At 42.1% G+C, this 16,248-nt stretch overlaps 1 protein-coding gene across 6 annotated transcripts in view; it reads left to right on the top strand.

Moving 5' to 3' along the window:
* The window catches only part of MEGF10 (multiple EGF like domains 10), a 425,111-nt gene that overhangs the window by 390,449 nt on the left and 18,414 nt on the right, over nt 1-16,248 (top strand). For all 6 annotated transcript variants that reach the window (XM_085846391.1, XM_085846390.1, XM_085846392.1 and 3 more), the window contains 4 exons: nt 5,836-5,964; nt 8,022-8,150; nt 10,666-10,920; nt 15,812-15,936. In XM_085846391.1, the coding sequence (XP_085702517.1) occupies nt 5,836-5,964; nt 8,022-8,150; nt 10,666-10,920; nt 15,812-15,936 (638 nt within the window). The remainder of the gene's footprint in view (nt 1-5,835; nt 5,965-8,021; nt 8,151-10,665; nt 10,921-15,811; nt 15,937-16,248) is intronic.

The raw sequence follows: 16,248 nt of genomic DNA, 5'->3' as shown, positions 1-16,248 counted from the left end.
TGTGCTGTTAGGTTTTTTTTTTCACAGCTCTGATTCGTCTACGAGTGGAACTAGAACCAACACCTTTAAAATTTAGAGCCAGGAGAGTTCATCGTGAAGTCTACCTCAAAATGGAAGAGCCATGTTATATGAGTTCCCTTATCGGGGAGCTTTGACAAAGGAGGAGGCCATTAGACCCATCAAAGCCTGTGCTGTTATTGCCAACCTATGGTTGTTTGTCCATGCTCTATCCTTTTTAAATGCCGAGTGTCAAACAAGGAAGCAGCACATGCCATTTTTATAGGCTTTGGTATGGCTCGGCCGAGGTTCGAACCGCCGACCTCGACTCAAAACAGACGCTCTGTTTCGCCACCGAGGATGTTGAGTCTCTTCTTGTACTCCCAATGGTGGAGAGGATACATGCAAAAGTGCACAAGATCACCTTCAAGCTGCTTGGATTGGGGCTTCTGGTGAGCTATGTGGTCGGTCACTTGGACAAGGTTCGAATAAGCCACATAAGTGCGTCGACAAAATGTCCACTGGGGTCTTGGTACTACATCAAGCAGGTGACCCAACACCTATTTACGATCTCACGAACAAAAATGATGAAGTCGGTTCCATACATTGACTTCTACTGTACTTGTATGTTTGCCCGTTTATGGATTAGAGGTCTTGACTCAACCCAGATCCAAGATGCATGCACAATTGGAGACCACATCCCTAAAAGGCCCTTTTTTGAAAGTGGGCCGATAATAAAAAGTTTAATTTTAACAAGTGGCAGTGGGATAGGGTATTTTTGGGTTTTTCAGACAATTTGTTGACCTGAACTTGATGTATTTATGGGCTGTTTATAAAACAGGTGTAAGCTGAAAGGATATCTTGGAGATAGAATCGTCTGGTCTGCGTTTGATTGCCAATTCTTTAAAAAAACAGTCAACCTGGTGTTTTTCATCCACGTATGTGCATCATTGAGCATGCTATTCATTTGGAGGGTACTTTTTTTTTGTAGACATAGTCGAGGCTTTTGGAAGAACAAGCACACTGAACGGATCAGGACATAACGGACAAAACTATAACCGCCACGCGGTAGAGTGCATACGTCTGCCAGGCTGATTGGTTTACGTTTTGTATCCCATGATAGGCCGGATCTGGATTCGGACCTGAACTAAAATCGAATCGGCTTGTTATTGTCCAACAAGTTTCGTCCAAATCCGTCCAGGAGTTTTTCAGATGTCGTGCTATGTATCATTTAAGCTTTATCACTCAATGTTGAAGAATCACTTGAAAAATTCTCAGATACGGATCCAGATTCAAATCTTCACTAAAATCAAATCGATTCTTCCTTGTTACATACCCAACCTGCTCACAATGTTTTGTCCAAATCCATCCGCAACTTTTTGAGATATCCTGCTTTACGTCATTTTTGGTCTATCTCTCTATGGAGAAAAATCACTTTAAAAATGATTGGATCCAGATTTGGATCTTCACCGAAATCTAATAATTTTGTCCGTGTCACATACCCAAGCTCTCCACCAAATTTCGTCCAAATCCGTCTGCAACTTTGAGATATCCTGTTCACAGACAGACAGGGGTGAAAACATAACGTCCATCCACCTTCGGTGGCGGAGGTAAAAGAGGATGTAAAACCCTCATGCATAACATTAAGCCCCCTTGACCATCTGATAGTGTTGGCATGGTGTCTCGGATGCCAAATAGCGCATGGTGCCTTTCAAAAAGACTAGGCCATTGAGTGCTGGTTACCCTGGGCAAATTCCTTCCCCTTTATAAGGCTGCTTCTGCATCACCCCACAATGGTGTCGTGACTCCTCCAGTGTAAATTCTCAGCTATGAAAAGTTCACAATGGATTCTTTTTTTAGGCAGATGTGCAATTGTGATTTGGTAGGGGGTTTAAAAGCAATATTAACAGCTCAACAACAACATCAAAGGTATGCACAAATGGTAGTTTTCGAAGTTTTCCATCTCCGCTCCACCACTCAGTATGTTAAATAATTATGTATGTGATGTACCCTATACTCTTCTCCTGTAAACCCCATCCCACCCCCACCCCCCACTCCCTTATTTGCCTTTTCTCAACTAATCCACGTCCACATTTGCATATGCAATGCAGCGGTACAGCTGTGCTCCAGCAAATGATGCTACCCTCGCAAATGATGCTACCCGCAGCCATGTGCTGCATACGACAGACCAAGAAGAAGAAGCATATGTATTCTTGAGATATTTCCTTTATCATTTTTATGTTTGAACACAAGACATAGGTGTTGATATAAATTGGGACACGCTGGTGTCATCATCTCAAATAGTTCATATAACATACAGTTGAGTATTGAATGATCATGATTCTATATTATTGACATGGCCAACTCTTTTTTTGCCGATTACCCTCAGCGAAGGATAGGGTATTGCGTTTGGGTCCATTTGTTTGCCTGTCTGTCTGTCTGTCTGTTTTTTTCTCCGCATAGCACCGAACTTTTGTGTTTTTCTCCGCAACCACTTGTCGGATTGGGACGAAATTTTCACCATTGGTGCAACTACTCATGTAGAATTCTGTAATCATAGTTATGAGATCATAGGTTACATGGTGCGGCAACCATGTTGGAAAAATGTAAAAAATTTGGACCTCTGTATCTCTAAAACCGCACCAAGGAAAAAATTGAAACTTGGCCCACGGCAAGTAGTCATCATGAATGTGGATTTTTTTGATGACATCATAGGTGCCTTCGTTATGACGTCATTGCACATGCATAATGCTACATCTGATCAGTATGAAAATTTGAGGGTCATCTCGGGATAAAAAGGTGCACAGGAAAAAAAATTGATCACGGCGTCGGTCACGTGATTTGGCAGCCATATTGTTTAACAACAACAACAACAACAACAACAAAAAACCTTCAAAAATCTTCTCTGAAATGGCTGAACAGATCGAGGCGAAACTTTACACGTATGACTGACTATCCATGAGGAACAAAAGGTTCACACATATGATGTCATAGATCACATGGTTTGGCAGCCATATTGGATTTAAGAAAAATATTAAATAATGTTTTCGCTGGAACTACTTAATCAATCGACATGAAACTTCACAATTATGATCTAGTGATGATGGGGAATAGATGTTTGAAATTTCAACTTGATCAGACACATGGTCTGGCAGCCAGAATTGTTTATTTTTTTTGATCTGGGTTCTTTTTTATTTTTTATTTTTGAATGAGGCTTACTTGACTGTGCCTGGATTGGTTTGAGGGTAGAGGAGTAGCAGCTGAAATCCGAACCCTATCTTGGTTCTTCCTGATGACTACATCTTTGCTCTTTGCTTGTTCAGGTTCCTTCTGATGACTCCAATGCAGGACTGTACCTATTTGGTCTTCCACTTGATTTGAATTGAATATATATTTAATCCCATTCTAAATTCATTTCAATAATTTTAAAATGTCATTGGTCAGGGTCAGGTGGCCGATCAAAGCGGGGTTGCATCAAAGCGGAACGTCTTGGTATGGTCATCACTGCCAGCAGTTTTAAAGTCGCAGTTCTAATTATGTCTCTTATTAATTATGTAACACCAGGACACAAACGCCACACAAATTACACCACACAAAACAAGTTCTGGTGAGCATCTGGAATCTCTGATTGCTCTTTCTAGTTTATGATTTGTTTAAGGGAATTGTGATCAATTCATAATCATTACTTATATCATTTATTAAAACAAACCTTCCAAATCACTTCTTTCATTTATTCATTATCACAATGTTTGTGGCCTCACAAATGCTCTTGACACTTTTACTGCCATTATTTTGCGCTTTTTCTGTTTCATCCACCTTTTATGTGCATCTCGCGTTCCACGCGAGATGTTCAGTTTTAATTCAATTTGGCAATTCTGTTTTGACTGTTTTTCTTGTATCTCTTGACTCGATCTGACACTTTCCAGCTGAAGACTGAGATATGGCTCTGGACTCATAAATCACGCCTCAAACATCTCGCCAGCATTACATTGAGAAAGTAGAACAGCACTCAGTAGAGTGCATAGTCTTGCTCACATGTTCATTCTCTACAAAAATACCATCATTAACTGAACACGCTACTATTATGGCCCACTGTTATTATGGGCCACACACCCGAATCATCCATGCACCCTATTATGTCACATACATTGCCATTATCCATAGCCTTATTGATTATTGAGTGATTATTAGGATATTTAAAGACAACTTTTGTGCACATTAAGGCTAAATTACATCAGTGAAGATGAATATGAAAAAAGGATTTCAAATTATATTTTTCCCCATGGCTAATCAATCATATGTATGAAGTTTTGCATTGGTCTGTGAAGCAGTTGTGGAGAAGACCATTTTTTAAAACATTTTTATTTTCAATCCAATATGGCTGCCAGACTACTGACCGGTGACATAAATTTAATTCTTCGCTCGCATCGAGTCATAGATCAGATATATGAAGTTTCAGATATTTTGGTTAAGGATTTTGATTCAACCAATTATGGCTGGAATGACATGTGCCAAGTTTCAATTTTTTTTCCTTGAGCAGTTTTAGAGATGTCCAATTTTTTTTCCCCTTTAATCCAATATGGCTACCATACCATGTGACCTCTGACTTCAGAGTTATCAATAAAATATTCTTCATTGGGATTCTCTTCTACGTTTAAAGTTTCACATCGGTCAGACATGCGGTTGTAGAGGGAAAAAAAATTAAAGCAAAAATATATAGACGTGGACACACAGACAGCAGAGTTAGAATAGTCTCACAACCACTTTTGGATGAGACTACAAACTAATGCTCTGACTTGCTTGAAAAACAACTGACGGTGTTCCTTGCTATTACACGACACTGAATGTAACCATCAAATGTGGCATTACGTTCTGTTCGTACATGGAAAATGGTTATTTAAAAAGTATTGAAAGTACGAAGACCCTATTACTTCAAATCCACATGTGTGCCCATTTCCTGAATGTTCAGACTGGTCATGTCCTTGATAGGTCACCATTGGTCCATTGAGTGTGCCTGGTGGACAATGCAAGGAGACCAGTGGGAACCCAATGGGTGGTTGAGGCATGCATTTAGAATTTGCCCATGGTGTTGGCACACAATGGCCTTCTCTTACAAAATCTACCGTTGGATATTTAACTCCAACCAACAAATGCAGGCAGATGTGTCCCAAGCCTAATGTACCATTTGAAGGACGGTACACTCGTCGAAACATCCTGCCTGCGAAATACCATTAAAGGTGACTGTTCAGAAACGGGTCTGTGGAATTCGAACCGTGACCAGGATATCTTCAAAGGGGAATGGGCTACCTCTTTGCACTCCCACCAGCACGAAATCCACTTTTGTTTGATTTGCAAACAGGAAACATTTTCATCCCATCCTATTCTCTGCATGAAAACAACCCTTGCTTTCCTTTTTAAAGTCCACCAATGCGGCCTACCTTTACTTCGGAACAATCGAAATACATTTTCTCCAGAAATCTTTTTCTGTGGTCGCAAGCTGTGGTCAGGTCATCTCTTGTAATTACAGTGGCATCGATAAAACTCATTACATTATCGCCCGCAAAGAAAAGGTCATTCCAATTTTGGTCTTCACAAAATACACTGATCACAGGATAGACCATGCAGAGCACGCCGAGCCGCTCACATCCTCTGGGCAAAGCTATATATCTGTGTCTGTAAAAAGTTGAACTTAAGGCCAGAGATATGCAGCACAAACCGTGTGTGTGTGTGTGTGTGTGTGTGTGTGTGTGTGTGTGTGTGTGTGTGTGTGTGTGTGTGTGTGTGTGTGTGTGTGTGTGTGTGTGTGTGTATCTGCACATGCGTTCTGCATCACCACAGGTTGTCCCATGGGATTTTTTGGAAAGAGCTGTGCCCAGCTGTGCCAGTGCGAGAATGGGGCTGACTGCCATCACATCAGTGGGCTGTGCTCATGCATGGCTGGTTTCATGGGCGTGTGGTGCCAGATCAGTACGCCTCATCACCGCATTCTTCATGCAGCAACATCCACATTACTGCCCTCCTTCATCCGCTCACTTCCAACACATCATTTCATTTTGCTCTCATTACAGACCCATTATACGTCTCGCTAGCGCATTCCCAGCCATGAATTGATCGATCACCGTTTTCATTTTGGGAAGCACTTTTAGAAATATTTGGGGTCCTATAAGATGCCGTAAAGACATGAATAAGTGCTTTTTATGGAGGAGGGGTCATGTCATGTGAGACAAATCTCGAAGAACATATAGTTCTAATGTCATTTAATCCTTAAATGACTACCAATAAGTGCATGGATTACTAAGTAGTTTTTTTATCATTTACCTTGCATGGTTGAAATACAGCATCTCAGGTCTCATTCGATTTTGAAATTTATGATGTTGAAACTGAAACTAATATATTGATCACCGCATTCATGATATTGATGATATAAACCGATGACCACGCTCCTTAACAACTTCACATCATGTTAATGCAGTCCTGAGAAAATTCCTGTGACTCACAACCGGAACATACGAGGGCAGACTGTCGTTGTGTCGACACTTTATGGAAGCTCCAATTCGCCCACATTACCTAAACCGAGTTTTCCCACCTGAGAGTTTCCTTCTCTATCCATCTTGTCCACTCCATGCATCCTCTTCTGCCCCTTATTCTTCCCCAAACCCATTGTTTGTCCAAGTCTGCCTCTGTCTTGGCCTTCAACTCTGCTGTTGGTGTTTCCCCCCTTGTGCTGTTGTGCTGTTGTGTCCTCATATTCAGTAGACTCATCGAGCTCTTCCATGAGCCTCGACTATGTTTACAAATCCCACCCCCCCTCCCCCACCAAAAAAAAAAACAAGAGCAAGAATTGCTTTGTAATACATGTCCCTGACTGATGTGATATTTCTAAGTCCAAAAAGAGCACAACTGTGGAAAGTTGATGAAATGCAATGAAACTCGAACTTGTTCTCTAACTTATCATGAAAAAACCATGTACCAAGTTACAGTTGAATATGTTAGAGTCTGGAAAAAAAGTCTGAAAAACCAGAAGTGGGATGGATGGACAGACGGTGAGCACACCTATAGTCTGCTCTGGTGAAACAGGTCATGCAGCAATTGCTGTGATGGGACTCGATTTGCACTATGCTGCCTCATCAAGTTAGGGGGTTCGATGTGTGTGTGTGTGTGTGTGTGTGTGTGTGTGTGTGTGTGTGTGTGTGTGTGTGTGTGTGTGTGTGTGTGTGTGTGTGTGTGTGTGTGTGTGTGTGTGTGTGTGTGTGTGTGTGTGTGTGTGTGTGTGTGTGCACACACACACACACACACACCACCGATATAGTGTGTTCGTGCACACATTCACGATTGTACCAAAGTGGTTCACATTTGACATGGACTTTTATTACTAAGACGTAATAATCTCTGACGATAAATAATTACCTCCACCACTGATGGTGGACCGAGGTTGTGGTTTCACCACTGTTTGTCTGATAGCAGGATATCTCAAAAAGTGGTGCATGGATTCGGATGAAATTAGGTGGACAGGTTGGTTGTGTGACAAAAGGACGAATTGATAAGGTTTTGGTGAAGATTATGATCTGGATCCGGATCCGAGAATTTTTAAAGTGATTCTTCATCATTGAGATATCGGGCCAAAAACGATATATAGCACAATATCTCAAAAAGCTACAGACGGATTTGGACGAAACTTAGTGGACGGTTTGGGTATATGACGAGCACAAACTGATTCGATTGTGGTGAATATTCGGATGCGGATCCTGCCTATCAGTGGGATAGAAAGCGTAAACTGTTCAGCCTGGCGGAGGGATGCGCTCTTCCGAGTGCCGTTCTAGTTTTTTGTGTTTATAGTGTTGGTAACCAACACCAATAACGAGAGGTTTCCTGATTTAATTGTCATGTTGAACAAAGGTAAACTGTAAATCAAAGTTCAGATCATATTAGAACCATCAACAATTACTTTGCAACTTTTCCCATTGTATTCCTCTTCCCTCCCTGTTTCCATGATGTACGTCGATCGTCATTGCGACTGCCTGCAGAATGTCCGTCTGGATCCTACGGCTTCGGCTGCCAGCATCATTGCAAATGTCTGCACAATAGTTCCTGCAGTGCTCTGACCGGAGCCTGCCACTGCAGTCCAGGCTGGAAGGGTTTGCACTGTGATCAAGGTATGTGGAGATGGCATGAGGGAGACAAGTGTCCGTTAATTATTACTTGGGTGGCAGTCAGCCAAATTGAGAATACGGATGATGGGCAAGAGACAGGGTGGTAAGGGAGAGCGGAGTGGAGGTCGAAGGTTGGCTCATTTGGCTAAGATTGTGTGTTGTAATTTGCTGAGCGCAGGTTCAATCCCCCGTTTTGTTGTGCGAGAAACGGTAAACTCCCCAGTGTATTTATTTGCTGAGAAACTGCTTCACCATAATCGGAAACAGTGTGGTGATGGATGGATGGGAGAAGTGGAGAGTAGGGAAAAGAGGTTAGGATGATATTGGGGTAAAGGGAAAGCTCGGTACACATATTGCACATTTCGAAAGAGAAAGGGGTCATGGGGGGGTAAGGCGGGGAGGGGGTAAGGCTAAAATTCTGCCATATTTCTGTATCAGGATGTAATAAGTAGATGGCTGTCAATTGAAAGCCATAAACAAAGATCATGAGGAAGCAGATCTTCGATGTAACATGAAACTCCCCGGGGCCTCCGTCCAACTCTTTTTGTGATTAATATTTGAAGGAGAAAACGAGATTGGTTCCTTTCTTTGCTTCTGTAGCTCGAACCATAATTATTACCACGAATGTAATATGGAATACATTGCATGCATTATGCATTAATTGCTTCTGACTATTTACCTCCCAAGGTATTTCGATGAACGTGACTGCAACAATAATGCCCTTTCCCCAGTTTAGTACAGTCGCTTGAAAAATGGAAGTGCTCTCGTAAAGCCCACAATGCTGTGTAATAATATTGTGTTGAAAAGGCAAGTGCACGTCGCTGGCACGGAACGAGAATGTCATCTTGCATGAGCAAAGGCTCGTCCAGTATGAACATCGTTGGACTTGGATGGGAAGGAATGAAGTGTTTAAACATAAAACTATTATGGTTATTCTAGCAGGGACCTGCGGAAATGCCGCATGATGTAAAATGTGACTTCAATTCGTAAAACCCCCCCCAAGTCCCACCCAACCCAATCCCAGGTCCTCAACTTCCCCTACCAACCCAAAGTCCTAAACCCCCTCCCAACCCAAAGTCCTCAACCCCCTCCCAACCTCAAGTCCTCAAGTTCCTCACTCCTCATCCCAAGTCCTCAAACCCCTCCACACTGTCTTCAAATGCCCTTCCTATTACAAGTCTTCAAACACCTCCCCATCCCCACGGCCCCAATTCCTCAACCTCTCTCCCCTCCCACTCTTGAGAGCTTCGCTCTCACCAAATCCTCAACCCACCTCTCTGTCCCCCACCCCAACTATGTCCTCCCCCTTTCTTCTTCAAGTCCTCAACTCCCCTCCCCCCGACCAAACCCCAAGTTCTCAACCCAATCTCCCAACCCCAAACCCTCGACCCTCCTCCCAATGACTCAACCTTGCTCTCCCAACTCTCTGCCCCCCCCCCCTTTCCTTCCTACCCCTGACTCTGTCCTCTCCTCTGCTCTCTTCCCATTCTTAACAATATTCCTGTTACTGTTAGTCAAGAACAATGTTAAAAGTAAATAGAAAATGTTAAATTCACATTCTCATGAGATTCCATCATCTCACAAGATTCTTCAGTAAACTAGCGGAGAAGTAAGCTCAGTGATTAAAAAAACATTAAGGTCATTGGGAATGGAAAAAAGAAACATTATACAACAGGAACTGCTCGGACAAAGACATTTTCACAAGGAGGACAAGTAGCATGGTCACGGGCTTTCATGGTCAAGTAGTTTTAGACAAAATTCATGGAAAGACAGAGAAACAAACAAAATACGCATATTATTTCTATAGAAGATTATATTGGACAGATGGAGTAAAGACATCCTGGAGCTATCAAGAGAACTGTCACTAGCCTGATGAGTCCCCTAAGGCAGAAACAGCTGTCAGCTGGCCATTAATGGATTTTGGCTAAAGTGATATTCTAAAAATATAGCCGTCTTGATGATATCCCTCGGGGGAGTGGGTGGCAGTGGCATGGAGGGGGGGAGGGAGGTATACATCTGGCCATGAATCATTTGTGCTTGGAGGAATTGGCCAAAGATGTTAACAAGTTTAAAAGTGTACAAATATGGAAGTGATTAAGGGGTGCATCTGTTCTTTTATTTATTGTTTTGGCCATTAGCCAGAATTCTTTTGTTGCGCAAACATTCGGGAGGGTCGTTTTTTCATGTCCCCTCCACGCTCCCCCGAAAGGTTGTCTTCATTTTCAGAGCAATAAGCTGAAGTTGATCTCAAAAAACGAATCCGACATCAATACATCATTGCTCCCAGCAATGATGCAAATCAGCATCTCCCAGAAAAATTAACTCATCTGAAGCTAAAACCTATGAACTTCCCTTCACACACATCAAGTCTCAAAACTTTTGATTTGATTCAAGGTCACCTTTCTTTGTGAATATGCATGTAATGTCATTTGATAACTTCCTGTTGAAGGTTGAACACAGCTGTATGTCAAATGGAAACATGCTAACCTTGTTTTCTGATCACGATTTGTTCCGCCAGCCGGGCTCTTCAAAAACACCAATGCCCTGAGCAAGGCGTCCAGTTCTGCAATGCCGAGAGATGGACATTACGTGGTGGTCGTGGTGGGAATCGCGCTACTCATTGCTGTTTTGCTCGCACTCATTGCGGTCTTCATATATAGACAGCGCCGTCACAAGACTAAAGACCAGGAGGAGCCGCCCGTTTCCTACACGCCAGCTGTGCGTGTTCTGAACCGGGCAGCACCTTCTGCACCTGCTCAACCTCAAGCCACAGGTGCTGCTGCTGCTTTTTTTTTTTCTGCCTGTATTGTGCAGTTGTTTTCTCTTTCCAAGTTATTTGCTCATCTTCATTTTGCTGTAGATCTAACATGTTGTTCTTCATCATTGAATCATTGCTGTTTGTGTGATGACTGTTTTTTTTTGTTTTTTTTTTTACAGTCAGGTATTTGGTCTTGGCTTTGCAGGATTCCATTGTTGGCATTTTGTTGGTGGGGGAAAACGAACATAATTATCTTAAACATCTCAAAAGTCTTCAAATGTTTTGCAAGCTCCCCACAGTCTTTTTTTTTTCTCCACAAGAGCAAGGCTCATGGAAGAGCAAGATTAAATTAGCAGTGGAGTCGCAGGGCAACAATTGGGCGCAGCCAGCAAGGGGATGAACGTGTGTGTGTGTGTGTGTGTGTGTGTGTGTGTGTGTGTGTGTGTGTGTGTGTGTGTGTGTCTGTGTTTTGTTCCTCAATCTTCTTTCCCCACCTCCAACCCCCTTCCTCACTCTTCTCCCCTTCTTAGCTTCCCCCTCTTCACCCACTTCTCGCTTCCCCTCCCTCCTCTCCCCACCCCTCCCTTTCCTCCATCCTCTCTGCCTCCCTCCCCTTCTCTCTCCTTCTCTCTTTCTCCACCCCCCTTCTCCTTCATACCCCTGTCAGCGAAGCGACAGGTTATATTTGCTCGTGTAAAATAAAAAGAAGGCTGACTCTTAAAAAGGTCTCCTTAATCTCTCCCAACAGATGCACAAAAGACTCACGTACGAGAAGACCGTTCCGAGTGCAAACCTAAAACAAACAAGAGAAAGAGCAATCAGAGATTGCAGACCTCACCAGGACTTTTGTGTGGTGCATTTTGTGTGCCATTTGTGTACTGGTGTGTTAAGTAATTAATAAGAGACATGATTAGAAATGCCACTTTATAACTGCTGGCAGTGATGACCGGGTACCAAGACGTCCTGCTTTGAAGCAACTCCGTTTTGATTGGACACCTGACCCTGACCCATGACATTTTTCATTATTATTAAATTGAATTTAGAATGGGATTAAAACAAATTAATTTCAAGTCAAATGGAAGACCAAATAGGAACAATCCTGCATTGGAATCATCAGAAGGAACCAGAACAAGCAAAAACCAGAGATGAAGTCATCAAGAGAACCTCAATAGGATTCACATTTCAGCTGCTACTCCTCTATCCTCAAACCCATCCAGGCACACCCAAGTGAGTCTTGTTAAAAAAAATACTTTTTAAAGAAAAGAACCAGATCAATATAAAAATAAAGAATTCTGGCTGCCAGACCATGTGTCCGATCAAGTTTGAATTTAAAACATCTATTCCCCATCACCGCTGGGTCATAATTGTAAAGTTTTATGTCGATTAATTAAGTGGTTCCAAAGAAAAGTTTATTTAATATTTTTCTTCAATCCAATATGGCGGCCAAACCATGTGACATCAATTATTCCTGAACAACCTTGTACACCCAAGGCTTGCAGAACATTTTTGTGGTTTCCCCTTGATCTGTTTTGCCTTTCTGGAGAAGATTTGTATAGATGTTATTGTAAATCCAATATGGCTGCCAAACCATATGACCTATCGTATGTGTGAAACTTTTGTTCCTCATGGATAGGTGGTCATGCATGTATAGTTTCACCTCTATCTGTACAGCTATTTCAGAGAGGATTTTTTAAAGGTTAAAAATTTTTTTTTAAATGGCTGCCGAATCACGTGACTGATGACATCATCAATTTTTTTTTTCTGTGGACCATTTTATCCTTAGATGACCCTCAAAATTTTTCATACTGATCAGATGTAGCATTTATACATATGCAACTATGACGTCATAACGAAGGCACCTAAGACGTCATAAAAAAAATTCACACTTATTTCCCATGAGGAGTACTTGCCGTGTGCCAAGTTTCAATTTTTCCCTTGGTATGGTTTCAGAGATACAGAGGTCCAAAGTTTTTCCAATATGGCTGCCACACCACGTGACCTATGACGTTATAATTATCATTGACTAGATGAGTAGTCACACCTGTGATGAAAATTTTTTCTCAATCCGACAAGTGGTTGAAGAGAAAAACACGAAAGTTTTGTGCGGAGAAACAAACAAAAAACCAATGTCACCCCCAGGATGACCAGTATCTTGCCAAAATGTGAACATGAGTGACTTATTTATTCGATTAAAGTTACTCAAAAAATAAGGGTTTCGTCGACCTTGATGCTTGACCTTTTTGTGGCCTTGACCTTTGACCTTGACCTTTATATTTTCATACGGTTAATGGTATCTCTCCAGGACTGTTGTACATGAAATATCAAGAGATTTTGATGAGAACTGAGGAAATACAATTTTCATGAAAAATCCGTTTTTTTGTCATGACGTCATCAAATGACGTCATAGCGTCAAACTTTTGACAGATCTGGAAAGCACTTATCAAGCACTTTCATATGAGGTATTACTCGATATGGTATCTAAGATTTCAAAATTTGACCTTGGGGTCAAAAACTTTCGACCTCCAGTACTAACCATGAAGGTCAAGGCCGATCACCACCATAAATTAATCAGCTGAGCGCCAGACCATGAACTATATTCCCATGAAGTTTGAAGACGATCCGATCAAAATTACTCAAAAATTAAGGGTTTCGTCGACTCCCCTGATTTGCGACAAAGTGACCTTGACCTTTGACCTTGACCTTCAAAATTTTATGCGCTGAAAGGGACCTCTATAGGCCTCTGATATGCGAAGTTACAAAAATTTCCAATGATAACTGTGCTCTGCAGAGTGATCGATACGTGATTACAGACAAACAAAAAAAAAAACAAAAAAAAATATACCAATGTCACCCACAAGGTGACCCGTATCTTGCCAAAAGGTGACCACGTGTGACTTCTTTAAGGTCACACTGAGGTGAACAGAGCTGCTATCCACCAGGAGCGACTCCTTGAGGAATATCTGCCTACGAGAGATTCCGATGAGAATCGTTCTACAGAGTAACCATGAAAAATATGCGTTTTCCTCATAACGTCACCAAATGACGTCATAATGTCTCAAGCTTGACATATCTAGAAAGCACTCATCGAGGTGTTCAATTTGAGGTTCTACACGATATGGTTCCAATAACTTGAAAATTTGACCTTGGGGTCAAATATGTTTGACCTCAGGTGCTAACCATGAAGGTCAAGGCCAATCGCCACCAAAAATTAATCAGCTGAGCCCCAGATCATGAACTATATTCCCATGAAGTTTGAAGACGATCCGGTCAAAATTACTAAAAAAAATAAGGGTTTCGTTGACTCCCCTGATTTGCGACAAAGTGACCTTGACCTTTAACCTTGACCTTCAAAATTTTATGTGCTGAAAGGGACCTCTATGGGCCTCTGATATCCGAAGTTACAAAAATTTCCAATGATAACTGTGCTCTGCAGAGTGATTTATACGTGATTACAGACCAAAAAAAAAAAAACATATGAAGGTCAAGGCCAATCACCACCAAAAATTAATCAGCTGAGCGCCAGACCATGAACAATATTCCCATGAAGTTTGAAGACGATCCGATCAAAATTACTCAAAAAATAAGGGTTTCGTCGACTCCCCTGATTTGCGGTGACCTTGACCTTTGACCTTGACCTTCAAAATTTTATGCCCTGAAAGGGACCTCTATAGGCCTCTGATGTGCGAAGTTACAAAAATTTCCAATGATAACTGTGCTCTGCAGAATTTTTTATGCGTGATTAGAGACAAACAAAAAAAACAAACAAAAAAAAAACAAAACATACAAGCTGACTAACATATCTTGCAAAAACTTTGTTTTGGCAAGATAACAAACAAAAGGATCCAAATGCAATACTTTCTCCTTCGGCGAGGGTAACCAGACAAGGGAGTTGGATCTGGTTTCTATCGAATTTCAGCTTACTTGGTGCACTGATATCCATCCATCAGGACCATACTCTGTGCAGAGCGTTGGTGCTGCCGAAGCAGTCTCCTTGGCGATTGGGCACAATCCTGGACGGGTCGCCACTCCGACACACGATACCAGCAAGCTGGCACTTTTGCCGACCTCGGAAGGATGACAGGCAGAGTCAACCCCAGCTGGTATTGATTCAACAGCCGAGTGGGATTTGAACTCGAGATCCAAGGATCCCAAGCCCACCACCATAACCATAAAGCCAACACCAGGCATATGGTTTTGGATGGGGAAAGATATATGAGATGGTGGTGAACAGTTGTTTTGAAGACCTGGAGTGAGGAGTGGGATTGAAGAGAGTGTGAGAGTTTGTTCCAGAGGTGGGGAAAAAGAGAAATGAAAGAGTGAAGATGATCAGTGATTCTTGATTTTGGTCGTTTCACCAGAAGCCGGATTTTGGCAGACCTTGAGCGATGTGTGGAAATTTAGGGGGGACAGAGCACCACAGACAGAGTGGGTCGGGGCAAGGCCAGAGAGGAGTCTGTTGAAGACGAAGACCATCAACCTTCCTCCGGTGAGAGTGTGAGAGACCCAAAGACTCGGCTTCATTGCGGGAGATAACAATGATCCTGCAAGCCTTCTTTTTCACAGCATGAAGTCAAGCTAGGTTTGAAGCAGGAGTACCACCTCAAAGGGGAGAGCATATGATGTATCCTTCATCCCAGTAGGCCTCCTTTGGAATGTTTAATGGGCAGTGTCAAAAGAGGTCTTGGATACCTCTGTAATGCAGACAATGGTGTGGTTACTTAATAGATGTTTTCATATTTGTCTCTGCAACCCATTATTCTGTTAATGACTTGACTATGATACATTTTTACAAAACTAAAGTGAATTCTTAAAGCAAAGTTGTTGTTCCAACTACAGCAGATCAACTTTAGGAGAGCGAAACTCCTCGCGGTGGTGTAATTCCCCATGTGGCTTGGTCTTCCTGCAGATCAAACAACTTACAATGGACAAACACATCAATACTTCTCCAACCCAAGCTACCATACATTGTCGCAATGTTCCAGTCCCCCACTCCCACTACCAAACAATCCTGTACACAGAACACTTTCCAGAGTAAGTATTGTGATTTTTTTTCCTTTCATGTTTATGATGACATAAACCAACCTTGATCAAAACTATCTCTAAAGACGGAGCTGAACATGCAGTGCTGCTGGAATCGATTTCAATTGCACTCTTGGGGTATTGCGTTCAGCCAGATTGTAAAGCGTTAACTCGAGTCAGGAATAAATAAGTCGATAGATATTGTGCAAAATTTCCTTGAACCTCGAAGGGGGGGGGGGCTCTTATTACACCGATTTCACTTAATTTAGTATTTTATTTTAATTCGGGGGGGAGGAGTATAAAAGGTCACTTGCTTCCAACCAT

The sequence above is a fragment of the Eptatretus burgeri genome, chromosome 11, assembly GCF_056783735.1.
Source record: "Eptatretus burgeri isolate ZD-2024b chromosome 11, Ebu_testis_v1, whole genome shotgun sequence".
Classification (NCBI taxonomy): domain Eukaryota; kingdom Metazoa; phylum Chordata; class Myxini; order Myxiniformes; family Myxinidae; genus Eptatretus; species Eptatretus burgeri.
The sequence above is the reverse complement of the archived record's forward strand: the minus strand, read 5'-3'. Positions and strand labels throughout refer to the sequence as shown.